Source organism: Mytilus edulis, chromosome 8 (assembly GCF_963676685.1).
Source record: "Mytilus edulis chromosome 8, xbMytEdul2.2, whole genome shotgun sequence".
Lineage (NCBI taxonomy): Eukaryota > Metazoa > Mollusca > Bivalvia > Mytilida > Mytilidae > Mytilus > Mytilus edulis.
This window is the reverse complement of record NC_092351.1, coordinates 35,333,884-35,350,186: the sequence shown is the minus strand read 5'-3', so window position 1 is coordinate 35,350,186 and position 16,303 is coordinate 35,333,884. Positions and strand designations below refer to the sequence as shown.

The window sequence follows — 16,303 nt, the reverse complement described above, 5'->3', positions numbered from 1 at the left end:
AGAAAATATGATTTGAAAAATAAATAACTAGACAGAGCTATAACTCACAACTCTTGACAAAAGAGATAAGGTAGTATTCAAGCTTATTTAAACACAAACTTTTTGAATAAATCCATTGATCCATCTCACACCTAGAATATTTTTAGATATATGAATTCTTGGATTTGTGATTCTATAAATATTCAAATAGTATTCCTTATATTTTAGTCTTTATGAAAACACTTTTTTGATGTAGTGGTAAAAAATGTATATTGTAAATTATCTGTAGAAACTTATTTCTGGCCTGTTTACATTTTTACTGGTTTGGTCGAAAGGTTTGGAGTTTACTATGAGTTAAAGACAGGTTTGAAATATAAAAGTTTAACCATCACAAGTTAGGGAAACATTGTTTTTACTAACTCAATAGTAGAATCTATAATTGTATGGTAGCATATTCCAAAATAGTTTATTAAAGGGAAGTAATCTTACATGAATAAATTACTGTGATTTTATTCATTAGATACCAACTTTCCGAGGTTTTGTGTATTTTATGTAGACTGCGATTTAAAAGATTCAACAAAACATAAATTTCCTACAGGCTTGTACATGTTGTATGTCAAAACAACTCAATACAAGTTTCTCCTAATATGCTTAATCCACAAAAAAAAAAACAGAGTGTCAACAATATAAAGTTCTAAGTTTTTCTACAAGTATATTTGAAATAATTTCTGACAGTGGCATTGGACACAACACAATATACAATTTGGACAAAATTCAAAAATTTAAAAACACTGTAAAGGAACTCTTTGAACAAAGCTTTTAAAAATAGAAAAGTTTCAATATTGAAGACACTAAAATAAGACACTATAGTTATCATCTTGTCAAAAAACTTTCACAAAATCAGTTGATTTAGTTCTTTATCATCTTGTCAAATATCCTTCTGATTAAAAATTTACTCATTTAAAAAAAAAAAACTACAATTGTTTACTGACATATTCCTTTTTATCACAGTTTTGCTCAAGTAAAAAGTTTTAATTTACATTGTACTATTTGTACCACTGAAAGTAGAGAAGTCATACAATGAAGATATGTTCTAGAGTTAGAAAAATGTATACACTGTAATATCAACAATTATACAAATGAAATCTATCCTTTAACCATAAGACCAATCATCAATGGACTTTTTCTCCTTTTTTCCTGGAACGTAAACGTCTTGGTGACATTGCTTCTCCATTTCCTATAGAAGTACCATTTGTATTATTCGGAACTGGAACTGTATGTAGATGGCCATAAACTACACTCAAGTCAGAGAATTCTAAATAAGCGCTGACATGGTATGCCATGTTGGAATATGCTATAAAGTACTCACAAGCTGAGAAAAAACTAAAGGCTGAAATTAAATTAAAATGTAAAACAATTAATACAGATTTGAATTAATTGTGTTTGCACCAAAACAACAACTAAAGCAACTATCCAGTTTCCAACTAACATTCGATGGAACTATATTGACTGATGCTTCTTGTGTGAAAAATCTTGGATTTTATTTTGACAAAACACTCAGCATGGAACAACAAGCTAGTGCAACGACAAAAGCATGTTTTCATCAGATACGAAATATTGGTCGCATTAGATCCCTGATTACAGATGAGGCATGTAAGACTCTAGTGTGCTCACTCGTTACATCACGACTAGATTATGGTAATGCGCTGTTATACGGAACAAATAGCTGTGTAATAACAAAACTACAGCGTGTGCAAAATACAGCAGCACGGCTAATAACGCGCAAGAGAAAATACGATTCAATAACACCTGTTCTCATTTCATTGCACTGGTTACCGGTTCATTTTCGTTGTCAGTACAAACTCCTGCTGTACATTTTTAAAGCAATTCATGGCCAGGCACCATCATACCTACAGGAATTAGTTGAACATTACAAACCTGGTAGAGCCTTGCGATCGGAGAAAAGCATGCTGTTACGACTACCAAACGATGTAAGGACAAAACGCTATGGTGAACGACGGTTCGATATTGCCGCACCAACTCTTTGGAACAACTTACCTTCATCCTTACGAAATGAACAATCTCTTGACGTTTTTAAAAAGGATCTTAAGACATATTTTTTCCGAAGTGCTTTCCTTGATTTTTTGTAAATTTTGAAATTTATGAACAATTTGTTTTACCAGTTGATTGTATTGTGAACTTTTACTTAATAATTTTTAATACTTGAGTCACTGTGGTTTAATGATAATCATTATTTTAAATTTATACAGAGGAAATTTTAAATATTTCTTAACTCATTTTAATTTTTTGAAACTTTTTACTTTTCTTTCATTCTGATTAATTTTAAATTTTTGATATTTTTTGTGTGGGTTGTACATTCTTTTATATTATTCTATCTAAGGCCAATAAAAATTAATTGCTAGATTTTCATCCCCGCCCGCCCCTCTGAAATCGTCCCGCCCAGATTTTTTTTTATTTAATAAAAATACGATTTCCGGATTTTATCATGTCCGTTACCGGGAACCATCGATAATTTCGTTTCATTCAACACTTCCTGTTTCAAATTTCGTTTTTGTATTTCTCCGAGTAATCTAATAACGATATGATTGAGTCGACATATTCTGCTGCTCTATTATGAAAACATCCACCGAGAATAGAGATTGATAACGAGAAGGGCATGAAATATTCGAGTAACGAGTAAAACGCCTTGTCATTTAACGAAAATTGCGGTAGTGAATCAAAAACCGTGTTTTTTCTTTATTTATACGATGACTTTGTGTCAGGAAATTTGGACTGTTAATGATATCCAAAGCGCAAGAATCGTAGAACAAATTGGTACAAAAAACATGACTGGATTAAAGAAATTGACACAAGCACGAATTTGTTTGATTTATGACCGTATATTGAGAAAAAAAAGTCGACAAACACGCATTTTAATTCCCTTATATTTACCCATGGCTGTTGCTTTTGTTGACAAACAGCAAACACCCTCTGTAACTGTCCCAATACCCTCAATTTAGTCATTAAAAAACTACTTTTTGGTTAAGTTCGTGTTTTACATCACATAATTACTTTCCACACTGAGTTTACATTTTATTTTGTACTCATAATACTTGTGTTGTATACAATTGTACCAATACATTTTATTGATTTTATGTGGACTACAAACCATTGCTTAGAAAGCAAAATAAATTTGGTGTAGGTCTAGTCCAACTGAAGAGAGCATTTCTCTTCCCTTTGATGTATACTATAAATAGGTTTCTAAAGTGGCAATTACATGTATAACAGTGGTTGCCAATCAGGGATTTTTATTTAAGAGTTTAAAAAATAGTGTCAGATTCCTTATACAACATGTATATACATTATACAAGCTTGTTTTCCACTAGCATATACCCCGCGGTATGAAGAACTTGTGACAAGGGTTTCATATGAAATAAAATTTAAAAAATAAAATCCTCCCACCCGCTCCATGTTTTTCAAAAATTTGGATGAAAATCTACTAATTAATTTTAGTTGGCCTAACCGACAATCAATGTTTTCATTTTACACGCCACTGCTCAGAAATTGTATTTATGTGATTGTATATTTTGCTTTTACCTTATGTATCTTATTTTTTGTTTATTCATGTTAAGCGCTTAGGGTAGTTTTTCAAATTATATAATGCGCTATATAAATATTGTAATATAATAATAATAATAATTTGAAAATATTCTAGTAGAATACAAATGCTAATCATGTCACAAGGTTTTTGATAATATAACTGAGACCTTGGATTTCAGAAGATCAATTATAATTTAAGGGCAAATTCAATTTACAATCATGACTTTCATTTATTTCAAATGGGTGTTTAAAATGATCATATTGTGGAAATTGCACAAACTTTGACAGTTGCCACCAACAAACTTGTTAAACCCTGCCACATTCTTTATCTCGTTTGTTGCTGCATATGATATTTGTTTTTCCATCATTACTTCGTACATTATGAGGCCGTTAGTTTTCTGCTTTGAATTGTTTTTACATTTTTTTCATTCTGACACTTTATAGAGCTGACTATGAGGAATGAGTTTTACTCATTGTTAGAGGCCGTATTGTGACCACAGTTTTAATTTTCTTTTCATTTGATATCTTGTGGAGAGTTGATTCATTGGCAATTATACCACATCTTAGTTTATAAATAAGATCCAATATTCATGATATTTAAAAAAACATGTCCTAAAGATCAGTGAAATACCATTTACTGTAGAGTACCATACATGTACCTATGTTTTCTGTGTCAGATGCACATGTTGATTATTATGTCTATTTAGTAATGCTCAAAGTCAAAATCATCAATGGAATAAATCAATTAATAATTAAACAATACAAAGTTAAAAATAAATATGACATACCAAATGGTACACAATAGAATCTGTGTAGTATAAAACTATATATCAAACCAGCTGTAGATACCATAATCAACAACCACATGTATTTCTTTATCTTGTAGGAGAATAGTTCCTGGAAATTAAAAGTGTGAACACAGATATATGTTTTGTCTGCTACGAAGCAAAATAATCAATCCCACATGAACTTCTTTATCTTGTAGGAGAATAGTTCCTGGAAATTAAAAGTGTGAACACAGATATATGTTTTGTCTGCTATGAAGCAAAATAATCAATCCCACATGAACTTCTTTATCTTGTAGGAGAATAGTTCCTGGAAATTAAAAGTGTGAACACAGATATATGTTTTGTCTGCTATGAAGCAAAATAATCAACTCCCACATGAAATTCTTTATCTTCAAATTGTAGGAAAATAGCTCCTATCTATTAAAAGTGTGAACACTTAGATATGGTGTCTGCTTAGAAGCAAAACAAAAATGTGTTCATAGTACACAGATGCACAATCTGCACAATCACTTTCTATGTTCAGTGGACTGTGTAAATGGGGTATAATCTCTAATTTGTCTCCAACTTTATCAAAAACTACCTGGACCAAAAACTTTAACCTGAAGCGGGAAGGACGAACGGACGAACAAATGCACAAACCAGAAAACATAATGCCCATAAATAGGGCATAAAAACCAACTCCCGCATGAACTTCTATATCTTGTAAGAAAATAGTTCTGTAATTAAAGTGTAAACACTTAGATATATGTTATGTCTGAAAAAAACAGGTGTTGCCTACAGTATCTAAAATTTTGTCTGAACTATTAATCTATTTTTCAATTGTGTACATTATTATACATTCTGCTTCAATGATTAGGGACGGGCTCATCGAAATATATATGCAACTTAAATAATAGTAAATGCAATTTAATCACAAAGTTTTGTGATATCAATGGTCAAATGTTACTTTCATGCTCCATCCTTAATATGAATGAATGCTAATGAAATATCATCCAGACAGATGCTACTCTTTATTCTTCAATCAAGTGCATGCAAAAAAATCAATCAATTCATTGATAGACAGGTGTCATCTAAAATTGTCTTGAATCTAAAAATAAAGGTGTGAAGATATCAAATAGAAACTATTTTTTTAATTTTAGTTCATTGACATGATTGATACAAAGTATGTATGTATGTTTTTGAGTTTAGTATAATACGTCCGTTTTCACTGAACAAGTACACATTTGTATTGAGGGACCATCTCTGGGTACACGATTTTCTCACTGCGTTCAAGACCCATTGGTGGCCTTCGGCTGTTGTCTGCTCTTTGGTAGAGTTGTTGTCTCTTTGATATATTTCCCATTTGCATTCCCTATTTTATCAAAGATCTACCATCATGTTTTTCACACTAAGCCATACTTACCCTCTCTGTCATTGGACTAGATCTTGACCATCTGAAGATTATTGTGTTTAATAACATGTAACAACAACAGCTGATCATAAACACTACAAATATCTTCTCGTGAACAGCTGAAATAAAATAGTAATTCTCTAAATATCATCTTGTGAACAGCTGAGTTAAAATAGTATTCTACAAATACAATGTATCTTCTTGTGAACAACTGAAAATAGAATTATTAATAACATGATGGAGTAATTTTTTTTAATTAAAGTAAAAAATATTTAATTTTACATTTCACTTCATTTGACTTTAATTATGCAATGCAACTACAACTAATTAATTACACTTAATTATATTTCCCAAAGCAATACCGCTTAAAGGCACATACATTGTAAAAATACTTAAAATTTCAATACAATTATTAAACATGTTAAAGAGGTGTATTTTGTTTTTTTTTTATTTTTTGTTGTTGTTTGGTTCCTGTTTCATTGACATGTACCCCCTACTTTTATATATAAGTAATGTTTATCACTGAAGAGCTAAATCTAATACATCATTATACAGAGCTGTACAAGTGATTTTTTCAATGATGGTGGAAAAAGCTTCAACAGTGGTATTCTTTATATTGAAATAGATTTTAATTGAATAATAAGAAAATGTGTTATTTTAAAGGATGTTGGGTTCAAACTCAGGTTAGTTGAAATAAGAATTAAAGTCTATTTGACCTGCAGGAAATGTACAGGTATTTATTAAAATATATTTGAAATATTGTTGACGTAGGTGTATATAGAGAATATCATATGGCGTTTTCAATATTGCATCCGTATCAACCTGAGACACCAATATAATCCCAAGAGCTCTGCTCGAGGGATTATATTGGTTGAGGGTTGATACGGTGTGTGATATTGAAAAAGCCATATCATATACCCTGAATTATATACATATACCTCAAGTAGATGTTTTTTATGTGACATGACGTCATACAGATAAGGAGGTTTGAAATGACGTCATACAGATTATAGGTTTTACATGAACTCATACAGGTAAGGGTTTTGATAAAGCCTTTGCAACAGGGACTGCAATCGATAACGTGACGTCACACAGTTTAAAGGTGTGATAAAGCTTTTACAACCGTGCTGATATCGATATCATCACAGGTGGCTGATATAGCACACTTACCATTGATTGTAATACACATACAGTTTATCTGTATTTACTACCAAGTATATAATAAATATATTTATAGCAGTTTAAATGGAGATTAAGACACAAAGGATTTGAAATAGAGCTTATAAAGCTGTCTTTATTGATGAAAACTGTGAAACATGCTTTAATGGCTTTAGTAAATTATACAAAAATTGATAATAAAAATTTGAATAAACTGTTAAAAACAATCCTTAGCACTTAATCATATTACCTGACATGCAGGATTCAATTAAACATGTATAAATCCAGAATGCCACTTTGTGAGGGTTGTTCTCAAGTGGTTTGAAAACAATCCTCACAACTTGAAATTATGGATGTCCATCACTGGCTGTATAAACTGATAAATCAATATGTACTCATCACAAAACCTAATCATACATGTACAGTGTACCTGTATTTAAAGAATTATTTCAATATACTTACGATAATTTTCCTTATTGGAAATATAGGTGACAGCTACCAAACATGAATTTTCTATTTGGTAAATCCAGAAATTAAGGCTAATAAGCTTCAAATACAGCCCTTTATATTTTTCACTTATAGATTCAGCTCTCTTTTTATAATGATTGTAATGGAGAAATCCAACTGCAAATCTTGGTGTACAGTGTATAGCTATACATATACGCCATACATAGGCTCCAGGTGTGATACCGGTTACAGCGCTGATAGATGGAACAACATTTTGAGCCTGATAAATAACATAAACATGCTTTATATATATTTTAACAATTCAGTAATATAAAAGTTAAAATTGAGAATAGAAAGGAGCCTCTGGTCTTTGTTAGCCTTAAGATTTTTAATTTTAGTTCATTTAAATATTTCGGAGTTTAGTATGACTATGACATCCATAATCACTGAACTAGTAAACATTTTTGTTTAGGAACCAGCTGAAGCACCCTCCATTTGCGGGATTTTCTTGCTGTATTGAAGACCCATTGGTGGCCTTCAGCTGTTTTTTACTCTAACGTTAGGTTGTTGTCTCTTTGACACATTCCCCATTTCCATTCTCAATTTTAATTGACAGCTTAACAATAAAAATAAATTCTATAACATTTTAAAATAAAATGCTTCGCTGAGTGCAGCCTGATACGATACGACCACAGTGGTTGAACCCTGAACAGTTAGTTAAAGTTTGGACACCATATTCAAGACAGTTGGTTTCCAGACAATAACTTTAGTATATAAGTAAATAGAAATCCATGAAATTTATACACAAGGTTATAATCCCAACAAGAAGAAAGTTGGAATGATTTTGGGGGTTATGGTCACTCACCGTCACAACAGTTCAGGAATAAGGGGCCCAAATAAGCATTTTAGTAGTTTCCAGACAATAACTTGTGTATAAGGATGTACTTAGGTGAGGTTTTGGAATTAGTGTCAAATGTTCAGACCCCTCAGTGTTTTTTTCATATGATACAAGGTAAAATATTTGGCCCCATAACACCAATTTATCTTTTAACATTATAAGTCTTAAGGAGGCTCGAGGGTATAAAAATTTCAGAAAAAAATTAAACATTTGTTTTTCATTACAAATTTTATTTATTACCTTTTGTAATTGTTACTTTATCATATGGTACAAAAAACATTCAAAACAATTAATTCGTGTTGGCCCCAGATGACTTTTAAAATGTAAACATAATTGAAAAAGTTCCAAATTATCTCTCTTTCGTGGAAAAATGCCATTTTTTGGCTATAAAATTGAAATATCTCTATTAACTCATCGGTGACCTATATTTTTGAATATAATTCCGTTCATTTACGCTCACAATCTGCCTTCGAAAGAAGCATACATTTTTGTTAATGTCCTTTTTTTCTGTTGAACTAATAGGAGAAAAAGCGGTAATATCGAAATAAAAAAAGAACTAAATTACAGAAATCGCCTAATTTTTACAATTATTTAGTTTATGTACAGCTTATTCGAAAACAACAATAAAAAATATAGGTCACCGATGAGTTAAAAAAAATATTTCAATTTTAATACCAAACCAGATGCTCCGCAGGGCGTAGCTTTATACGACCGCAGAGGTTGAACCCTGAACGGTTGGGGCAAGTATGGACACAACATTCAAGCTGGATTCAGCTCTAAATTTGGATTGTGATTAAATAGTTGACACAGCATAGGTTTCTGACACAGAATGAATGTGTTCTAATGAACTTAAAATTTTTGTTTCTCTTAGAGCAATTCACTATGCTGTTGAATATTAATCCTCTCAAAAAAATGTTTGAAGAAATTTTCTTTTTTATTTATGAAATTTCAAATGAGAAAAATTGAACCCAATTTTTTTAATCACATCCCCCTTTCCCTTATTCCAAAACTAATCTCAATTAAAATTTCTAATGGAGTTTGCAACAATAACTACTCATTTAAATACATCATAAAATATTAAGATGTAAATAACTGCTTGTTATCACTGAATGGTAAAGATTATTTTAATTTATCAGTTGGTAGTAAAAAGTGAATATACATTGTATATTGTATATAACAAAGATTTAAGTTGATTCTGGACAAAGAAAGATAACTCCAATTAAAAAAAAAATCTTGCTATTGCACAATATTTTGCAATTAGATATTTCTTGCTTACTATTCTGGACAAAGAAAGATAACTCTAATTAAAAAAAAATTTGATATTTCACAATATTGTGCAATTAGATATTTCTTGCCATTGCGCAATACTGTGCAATTGAAAAGACTTGCTATTGCACAATACTTAATATAATAATTTTAGATCCTGATTTGGACCAACTTGAAAACTGGGCCCATAATAAAAAATCTAAGTACATTTTTGGATTCAGCATATCAAAGAACTTCAAGATTTCAATTTTTGTTAAAATCAGACTAAGTTTAATTTTGGACCCTTTGGACTTTAGTGTAGACCAATTTGAAAACAGGACCAAAAATGAAGAATCTACATACACAGTTAGATTTGGTATATCAAAGAACCCCATTTATTCAATTTTTGATGAAATCAAACAAAGTTTAATTTTGGACCCCGATTTGGACCAACTTGAAAACTGGGCCAATAATCAAGAATCTAAGTACATTTTTAGATTCAGCATATCAAAGAACCTAACTGATTCATTTTTTGTCAAAATCAAACTAAGTTTAATTTTGGACCCTTTGGACCTTAATGTAGACCAATTTGAAAACGGGACCAAAAGTTAAGAATCTACATACACAGTCATGACAGTTAGATTCAGCATATCAAAGAACCCCAATTATTCAATTTTGATGAAATCAAACAAAAGTTTAATTTTGGACCCTTTGGGCCCCTTATTATGTTGGGACCAAAACTCCCAAAATCAAACCCAACCTTTCTTTTATGGTCATAAACCTTGTGTTTAAATTTCATAGATTTCTATTTACTTATACTAACGTTATGGTGCGAAAACCAAGAAAAATGCTTATTTGGGTCCCTTTTTGGCCCCTAATTCCTAAACTGTTGGGACCTAAACTCCCAAAATCAATACCAACCTTCCTTTTGTAGTCATTAACATTGTGTTTAAATTTCATTGATTTCTATTTACTTAAACTAATGTTATTGTGCGAAAACCAAGAATAATGCTTATTTGGGCCCTTTTTTGGCCCCTAATTCCTAAACTGTTGAAACCAAAACTCCCAAAATCAATCCCAACCGTTCTTTTGTGGTCATAAACCTTGTGTCAAAATTTCATAGATTTCTATTAACTTAAACTAAAGTTATAGTGCGAAAACCAAGAAAATGCTTATTTGGGCCCTTTTTGGCCCCTAATTCCTAAAATGTTGGGACCAAAACTCCCAAAATCAATACCAACCTTCCTTTTGTGGTCATAAACCTTGTGTTAAAATTTCATAGATTTCCATTCACTTTTACTAAAGTTAGAGTGCGAAAACTAAAAGTATTCGGACGACGACGACGACGACGACGACGACGACGACGCAGACGCCAACGTGATAGCAATATACGACGAAAATTTTTTCAAAATTTGCGGTCGTATAAAAATGGCATTTTTGCACCAAAGGGAGATAATTTGGAGCTTTTTCGATGATATCTACATTTTAAAAGTAACCTGGGGCCAACACAAATTGATTTTTGTGAATGATTTTTGTTCCATATGATAAAGTAACAACTACTAAAGGTAATTAATAAATTTTGTAATGAAAAATAAATGTTTAATTTTTTTCTGAAAATCATATACCCGCGAGCCTCCTTAAAGTGTCAATTTTGATTTCTTTAATTTTACCTTAGATCACCTACATGTAAGTACATCCTTAAGTGTATGAATCTCTCTGAAATTATATCACAAGTTTCCATACCACAAATTAAATATAAAGGGATGGTTAGGATTGACTTGTGGGGTTTATGGCTCAAACCATATAGGAATTGGGAGCAAAAAAGGGGGAAAACCAAGGGTTTCCTGGTTAATGAACAATTTTAAAGCAGTATAAGGGAGGTAATCCAATCCCATTTAAAGTACAATTTTGTGTAGTCTTGGTTTACCTCCCTAACACTGCTTGTAAATTATGTATTAAGAAATGTTATATTGTCTTGAGGTGATTAACTGTCAATTTATTTTTAGAAGTTGCTATTTATATATTAATTTTAATATCAATTTTAGCCTTGATTACAACTGCATGTGTGTCATTTTTTATTTTAAGACTTTTATGATTATGGCTTAAAACTTCATTAGAAATTTGAATTGAGTTTATGACCATATCTTGAGGTTGTTTTGTTTTTTTTTTGAAAAAGGGAAACGGGTGTAGATCTAGAGGTGAAAAGTAATTTTGGGTGGGGAGGTTATATAAGAAATTAAAATTGTGGGAGGGGACAATTTCCTTTCCTTTCATGATCAGATTCCAGAAATTAAAAAGAAAATTTCTTGAAATATTTTTTTTTTGCAAAACAAAAAGGGGTTTGGTTTTTTTTCGGGGGGGGTTGTCAATTCACAACAAAATAGTGTATTGCACAAAAGCAAAAAATTGAATATAAATTCAAATCATATACAGTGTTACTATTTTTAAGTTCTTTGACTACAGTTATTCTGTGTCAGAAACCTATTTTAGCTAACCTTACTGTTAAGGGTTGGACCTCTGCAATCATATCCAGCTGCCCTCAGCAAAGCAATTTATTGAACATTAAAATATATATATTAGAATTAAAAAATATAATTGATACAGACTTTGTCCCCTTTCACAGGTAATCCCTGCCTCATATTACCATGAATACTAATACTACAGGTATTAGCAAAATTTACTCCAACTAAAAAGTAAAATAGTAAAACACAATATATATATATAACCCTATTCAATACAAAACCTTAATGCCCCAGTCCCACACAACAACAATCGCATGAACATGTAGATTTTCGTTGTTTTCACGATGCTACTTAGTACTAAATCCTTATCTACAACAAGCCAGCTACCATTATACCATGTTCTCACCATGCTTATTCTGTAACCTAACTACGAATATCACGTTCTTACTACTCTCATCACATTCTCACTACGACCATACCATGATTTATCAGATTGCAACAAGATCTTGCCACACTTCTTTTGTGATTCTAGCAAGCTCTTACCACGATCATTCTACGATCTTACCACGTTCATAACGCATTACTACGCTCTCAGCAATAATATCAACATCCTGTTCCATATAAATACTGTTCGATTTTTTTCCAAGTCATTAATAAAACACCATGGGCATGCCACCTACATCTACCAGAACATGTTGCCGTGGTAGTAGGGGTAAAAGTGGAGTCAGAGGGGCCTCACATGCGAATCCAGTAGAGATGTCGATTCAACCAATCCAACCCGAATTACAACGTATTGCAAGTATTGGTGATCCATCAAGACAAAAGGACGTTATTTTATTGAACAATAGTCCTGATAGTGGGAATGACATAGATGTGTCAAGAATGGTTGATCTGTTGGAAATTAGGGACCTGAGGTCCAAATTACATACAAACTGGAGTGAAAATGAGCATGGCTAGAACTCGAAATGGTCTTATTAATATGGACGTAGTGACTAGTCAGGTTGTAAAATGAGCATGATAAGGACAGCTTGAGCATGCTAGAATCGTACTATGCTCTTCAACAGTGTAGTATAACAGCAGAGTATAAATGTAGTATAGTTGTAGTAGAAGCATTGTTGGGTAGCGGGGAGAACCTGATGGTCGTAGTGACATTGCTGTGTGATCCAAGAGCAATTTCTCAGACTAGAATCGTGCTTTCACTACGCTCTCGCTGTGATGGTACAGCGACCTTTGCGATCTTACCAAGACCTTACTGCAGTATACATTTGTAGCAATGCTTCTACTAGGCAAAAAAAAACAAAATGTGTGTTTCCTATTACATTGAATTTTAAAATAGGGTAGGTAGGTGTTTTTTTTTTTTTTTTTTATTTTTTTTTTTTTGTTAACAAAAGGGGGGTTGAAATTCAACATATATATTGTTAAAAAAAAACCAAAAAAAAAACATCAGCTGATTATGTAGTCATCAGTAATGATTAAATTTGTTTGCAGTTTTTAAATCCTATATATTAAAATAAATCAAATGTCCTAAAATATAAAATATTTATTAATTATTATCTACCATCCATAGTTTGTGTCTATTTCTTTTGTAAAGAAATTAATATCCAGGGATCTCCATGGCCTGTTTAACGATGGCGCCCCGCCATCGTTCAAATGTCTTGCGCCATCGTCAAATGACTTGCACCATCGTTCAAATGTCTTGCGCCATCGTCAAATGACTTGCGCCATCGTTCAAAACTGTGATAGTTTTTTATAGCCCGACGTCTTTTTTTTTAGCAATTATAATCAAATGCATGTAATTGCATAACCTTTAGGCTTTCTTAATAGTATAATCCAGTTCTAACGCCTGAGGGATATCCGGATTTAGATCGCTAATCACTTGTACCTGAGCTTGTACAATAGATCAACAAAGCAGACAGGAGAATATTATCTGAAGATAGACGATTCATTTGTCGAATTATTTAATTAAGTTTCCGCAAATGCTTATGATAATTCAGATTAAATAAATACATAAATAGTCCAGTTACAAAGTTTAACAAGTAGAACACGTGCTTTTATTTTGACTTACGCAATCAGCATCCCCCTTTTTAAGAAGTACAAAATAAGACGTAAAACAGTAATTAGTATTTCATCGCAAATAACTCGAGTACTGCTGTATTGTAACGATAATATAGAATTACTTAGTTAAAAAGTTAAAATTTTTAATATTTCCTGTAAATAAATATCGTATCGTAATTCCGAATTCATTTCGTAGTTTACAATCAAATTCATATATCCGCGTTTCCGGTTTCTATTCAGACTCGAAAGATGCATGTTGCATATAGCATCGATTTGCTAGATAAAGTCATTAAAAACCTTTTCATTTGACAACGTTCGCTTTACAAATCTTTTTAACCTTTTACATAACCTGTACGACTCGTTTTGTCGTTGCTGCAAACCAGCCATACCGCTAATGGGTTCATGAATTTCTGAATTTGACATCAATGGCTCCACATGATTTTTAACCCCCATTACAATTACCAAAAATAGCAAGAAAACTACATTGGGACCTTCGTGATAGCTATTGGTCATTCTTGACTAAGGGAAAGGGAGGGGGCATGAGGGCTTGGCCTTTGAAGGGTTACAAACTGCAATTATTGAAGATATATATACTTTTATATAGTATTTATAATAAAAATTCAAATAAATATAATTTAAATAAGCAATGAACTAACATGTTCACCTATCCTTATGTGGAGGGATGAAATACTTTCGATCGCGCTGCACTGTACGGCGTAGATACGGTTTATGATGGTGAAAGTTCCTCCATCGTTCAATTTTCATCCATGGAGATCCCTGAATATCCATTATTTACATTATCACACAGCCACAGGTAAACTAATTTGGCTATAAATAGATCAAGCATGTTTGTGCAGAATCTCCAAACTAAAATCGTATTTGTTATAATTTTATTTCTTTAAATAATCAAGTTTGAATTTATGAAAATAATCCTTATTCATGAAATAAAATTGCATAAAGTTTACGTTTTTTGAAGACTATTTATTTTTAGGTCATGGTTCTAGCGCCTTCCTCACAAATTTGTATAAAATCTAATATGGCGTCCATGAAATGTTTTTACTTTTGCACTTGTGAAAAAATGTTTCTGACAAAAGTCAGATTTCTCTTGTCAAAAGGGATTTATATTTACATTGCAATAAATTATTCAGAGGGAGGTACATTCTGTTAAGATTATATTTCTGATTCTGTGAGCATTTAGAGTTTTATTAAATTCTCCCAACAGCAACGTACTGATCTTGTCAACTGAGTCTTGTAAATTCAAACCATTTGAAGTAAAAGGGCATCTTATTCACATGGTTAAGGAAGATAATAAATGTAAATAAAGACAACAATTTATCAAGAAATAGTTCTTTTTTATTCAGTAAAAACAAAATCTTCTTGTCTACAAGATTGTAAATTCGCAACTTCTCGGTCCATATCCTGTCAGAAAAACATTGAAAATATCTGATTGCGCATGGATTTAAATAAATTTACCTGAATATTCTTATCCCATTTGCCAATATATTCTTTTATTAGATTACACGATGAAATCAACATTAAACATATAGCATGTATAGGGAAGGGATTGGTGTTTTGAAATAATATAACAATAGCCAATATACATGTATTCGTTTAGCCGATATCCGAATTTTTCGGAAATCGTCAAAAAAAGTTTAAGGTCAGGATTTTGGTTGGAAAAAAATAGGGTAGGTCGGGTAACTGGAAACACGCATATTTTTTTTTTTGCCCTATGACCTGATTTTGATACAACATGTACAACCGCACCATGATTGTTTTAAACATGTTTTAAAGTTGGCCATGATCATCACTTTCATGTGACCTCAACACCACATTACTGCTATCTATAAAATCGCACTGCGATCGTCAAAATTTGCATTTTCTTTCAGAGATCGTACTGCGATCGTGACCTATAGTGTGACTGCTGTTTAAAAAAAGGGGGTGAGTGAGAATAGTCCGGACAGGAAAGTCAGGCTGAATGTACAGATTCGGAATCGTTTCATGTAAATACAGGTAAGAGTCTCACCTTACAAACTGTTTCATTCACTTGGTCGAACTGGAAAATAATTCCCGTTACAAAGCACCAAAGCAAAGAAATAGCAGGCAATGAAACTGTAACTATAGCATATTTGAGGAAATTAATTTGCAAAAGAATATTGTCCTGAACTTGCAACTCTTTCATCAGCGTCATTTTTGTAAGAATTTTTGTAAAACACAGTGAGAGAGTTCGTTATTAACCGGATGTTGTACCGGTTGTCAGACAATACAAAATACAAACTTCTAT

The 16,303-nt window shown here is 31.9% G+C and overlaps 2 protein-coding genes across 2 annotated transcripts in view; one reads left to right on the top strand and one right to left on the bottom strand.

Moving 5' to 3' along the window:
* Positions 1-300: 300 nt before the first annotated feature.
* LOC139486773 (post-GPI attachment to proteins factor 2-like) lies at positions 301-16,277 on the bottom strand. The gene is made up of 5 exons (XM_071271731.1): positions 16,046-16,277; positions 7,378-7,642; positions 5,770-5,876; positions 4,368-4,476; positions 301-1,369 (listed from the first exon to the last, which is right to left on the bottom strand). The coding sequence occupies exons 1-5, from the start codon at positions 16,208-16,210 to the stop codon at positions 1,152-1,154; spliced, it is 864 nt and encodes a 287-aa protein (XP_071127832.1). The 5' UTR covers positions 16,211-16,277; the 3' UTR covers positions 301-1,151.
* LOC139486771 (WD repeat-containing protein 55-like) overlaps positions 16,011-16,303 on the top strand; it is a 15,220-nt gene continuing 14,927 nt past the window's right edge. Inside the window, exon 1 of the mRNA XM_071271728.1 lies at positions 16,011-16,032. The gene's annotated coding sequence lies outside the window, so the exon portion shown is untranslated. The remainder of the gene's footprint in view (positions 16,033-16,303) is intronic.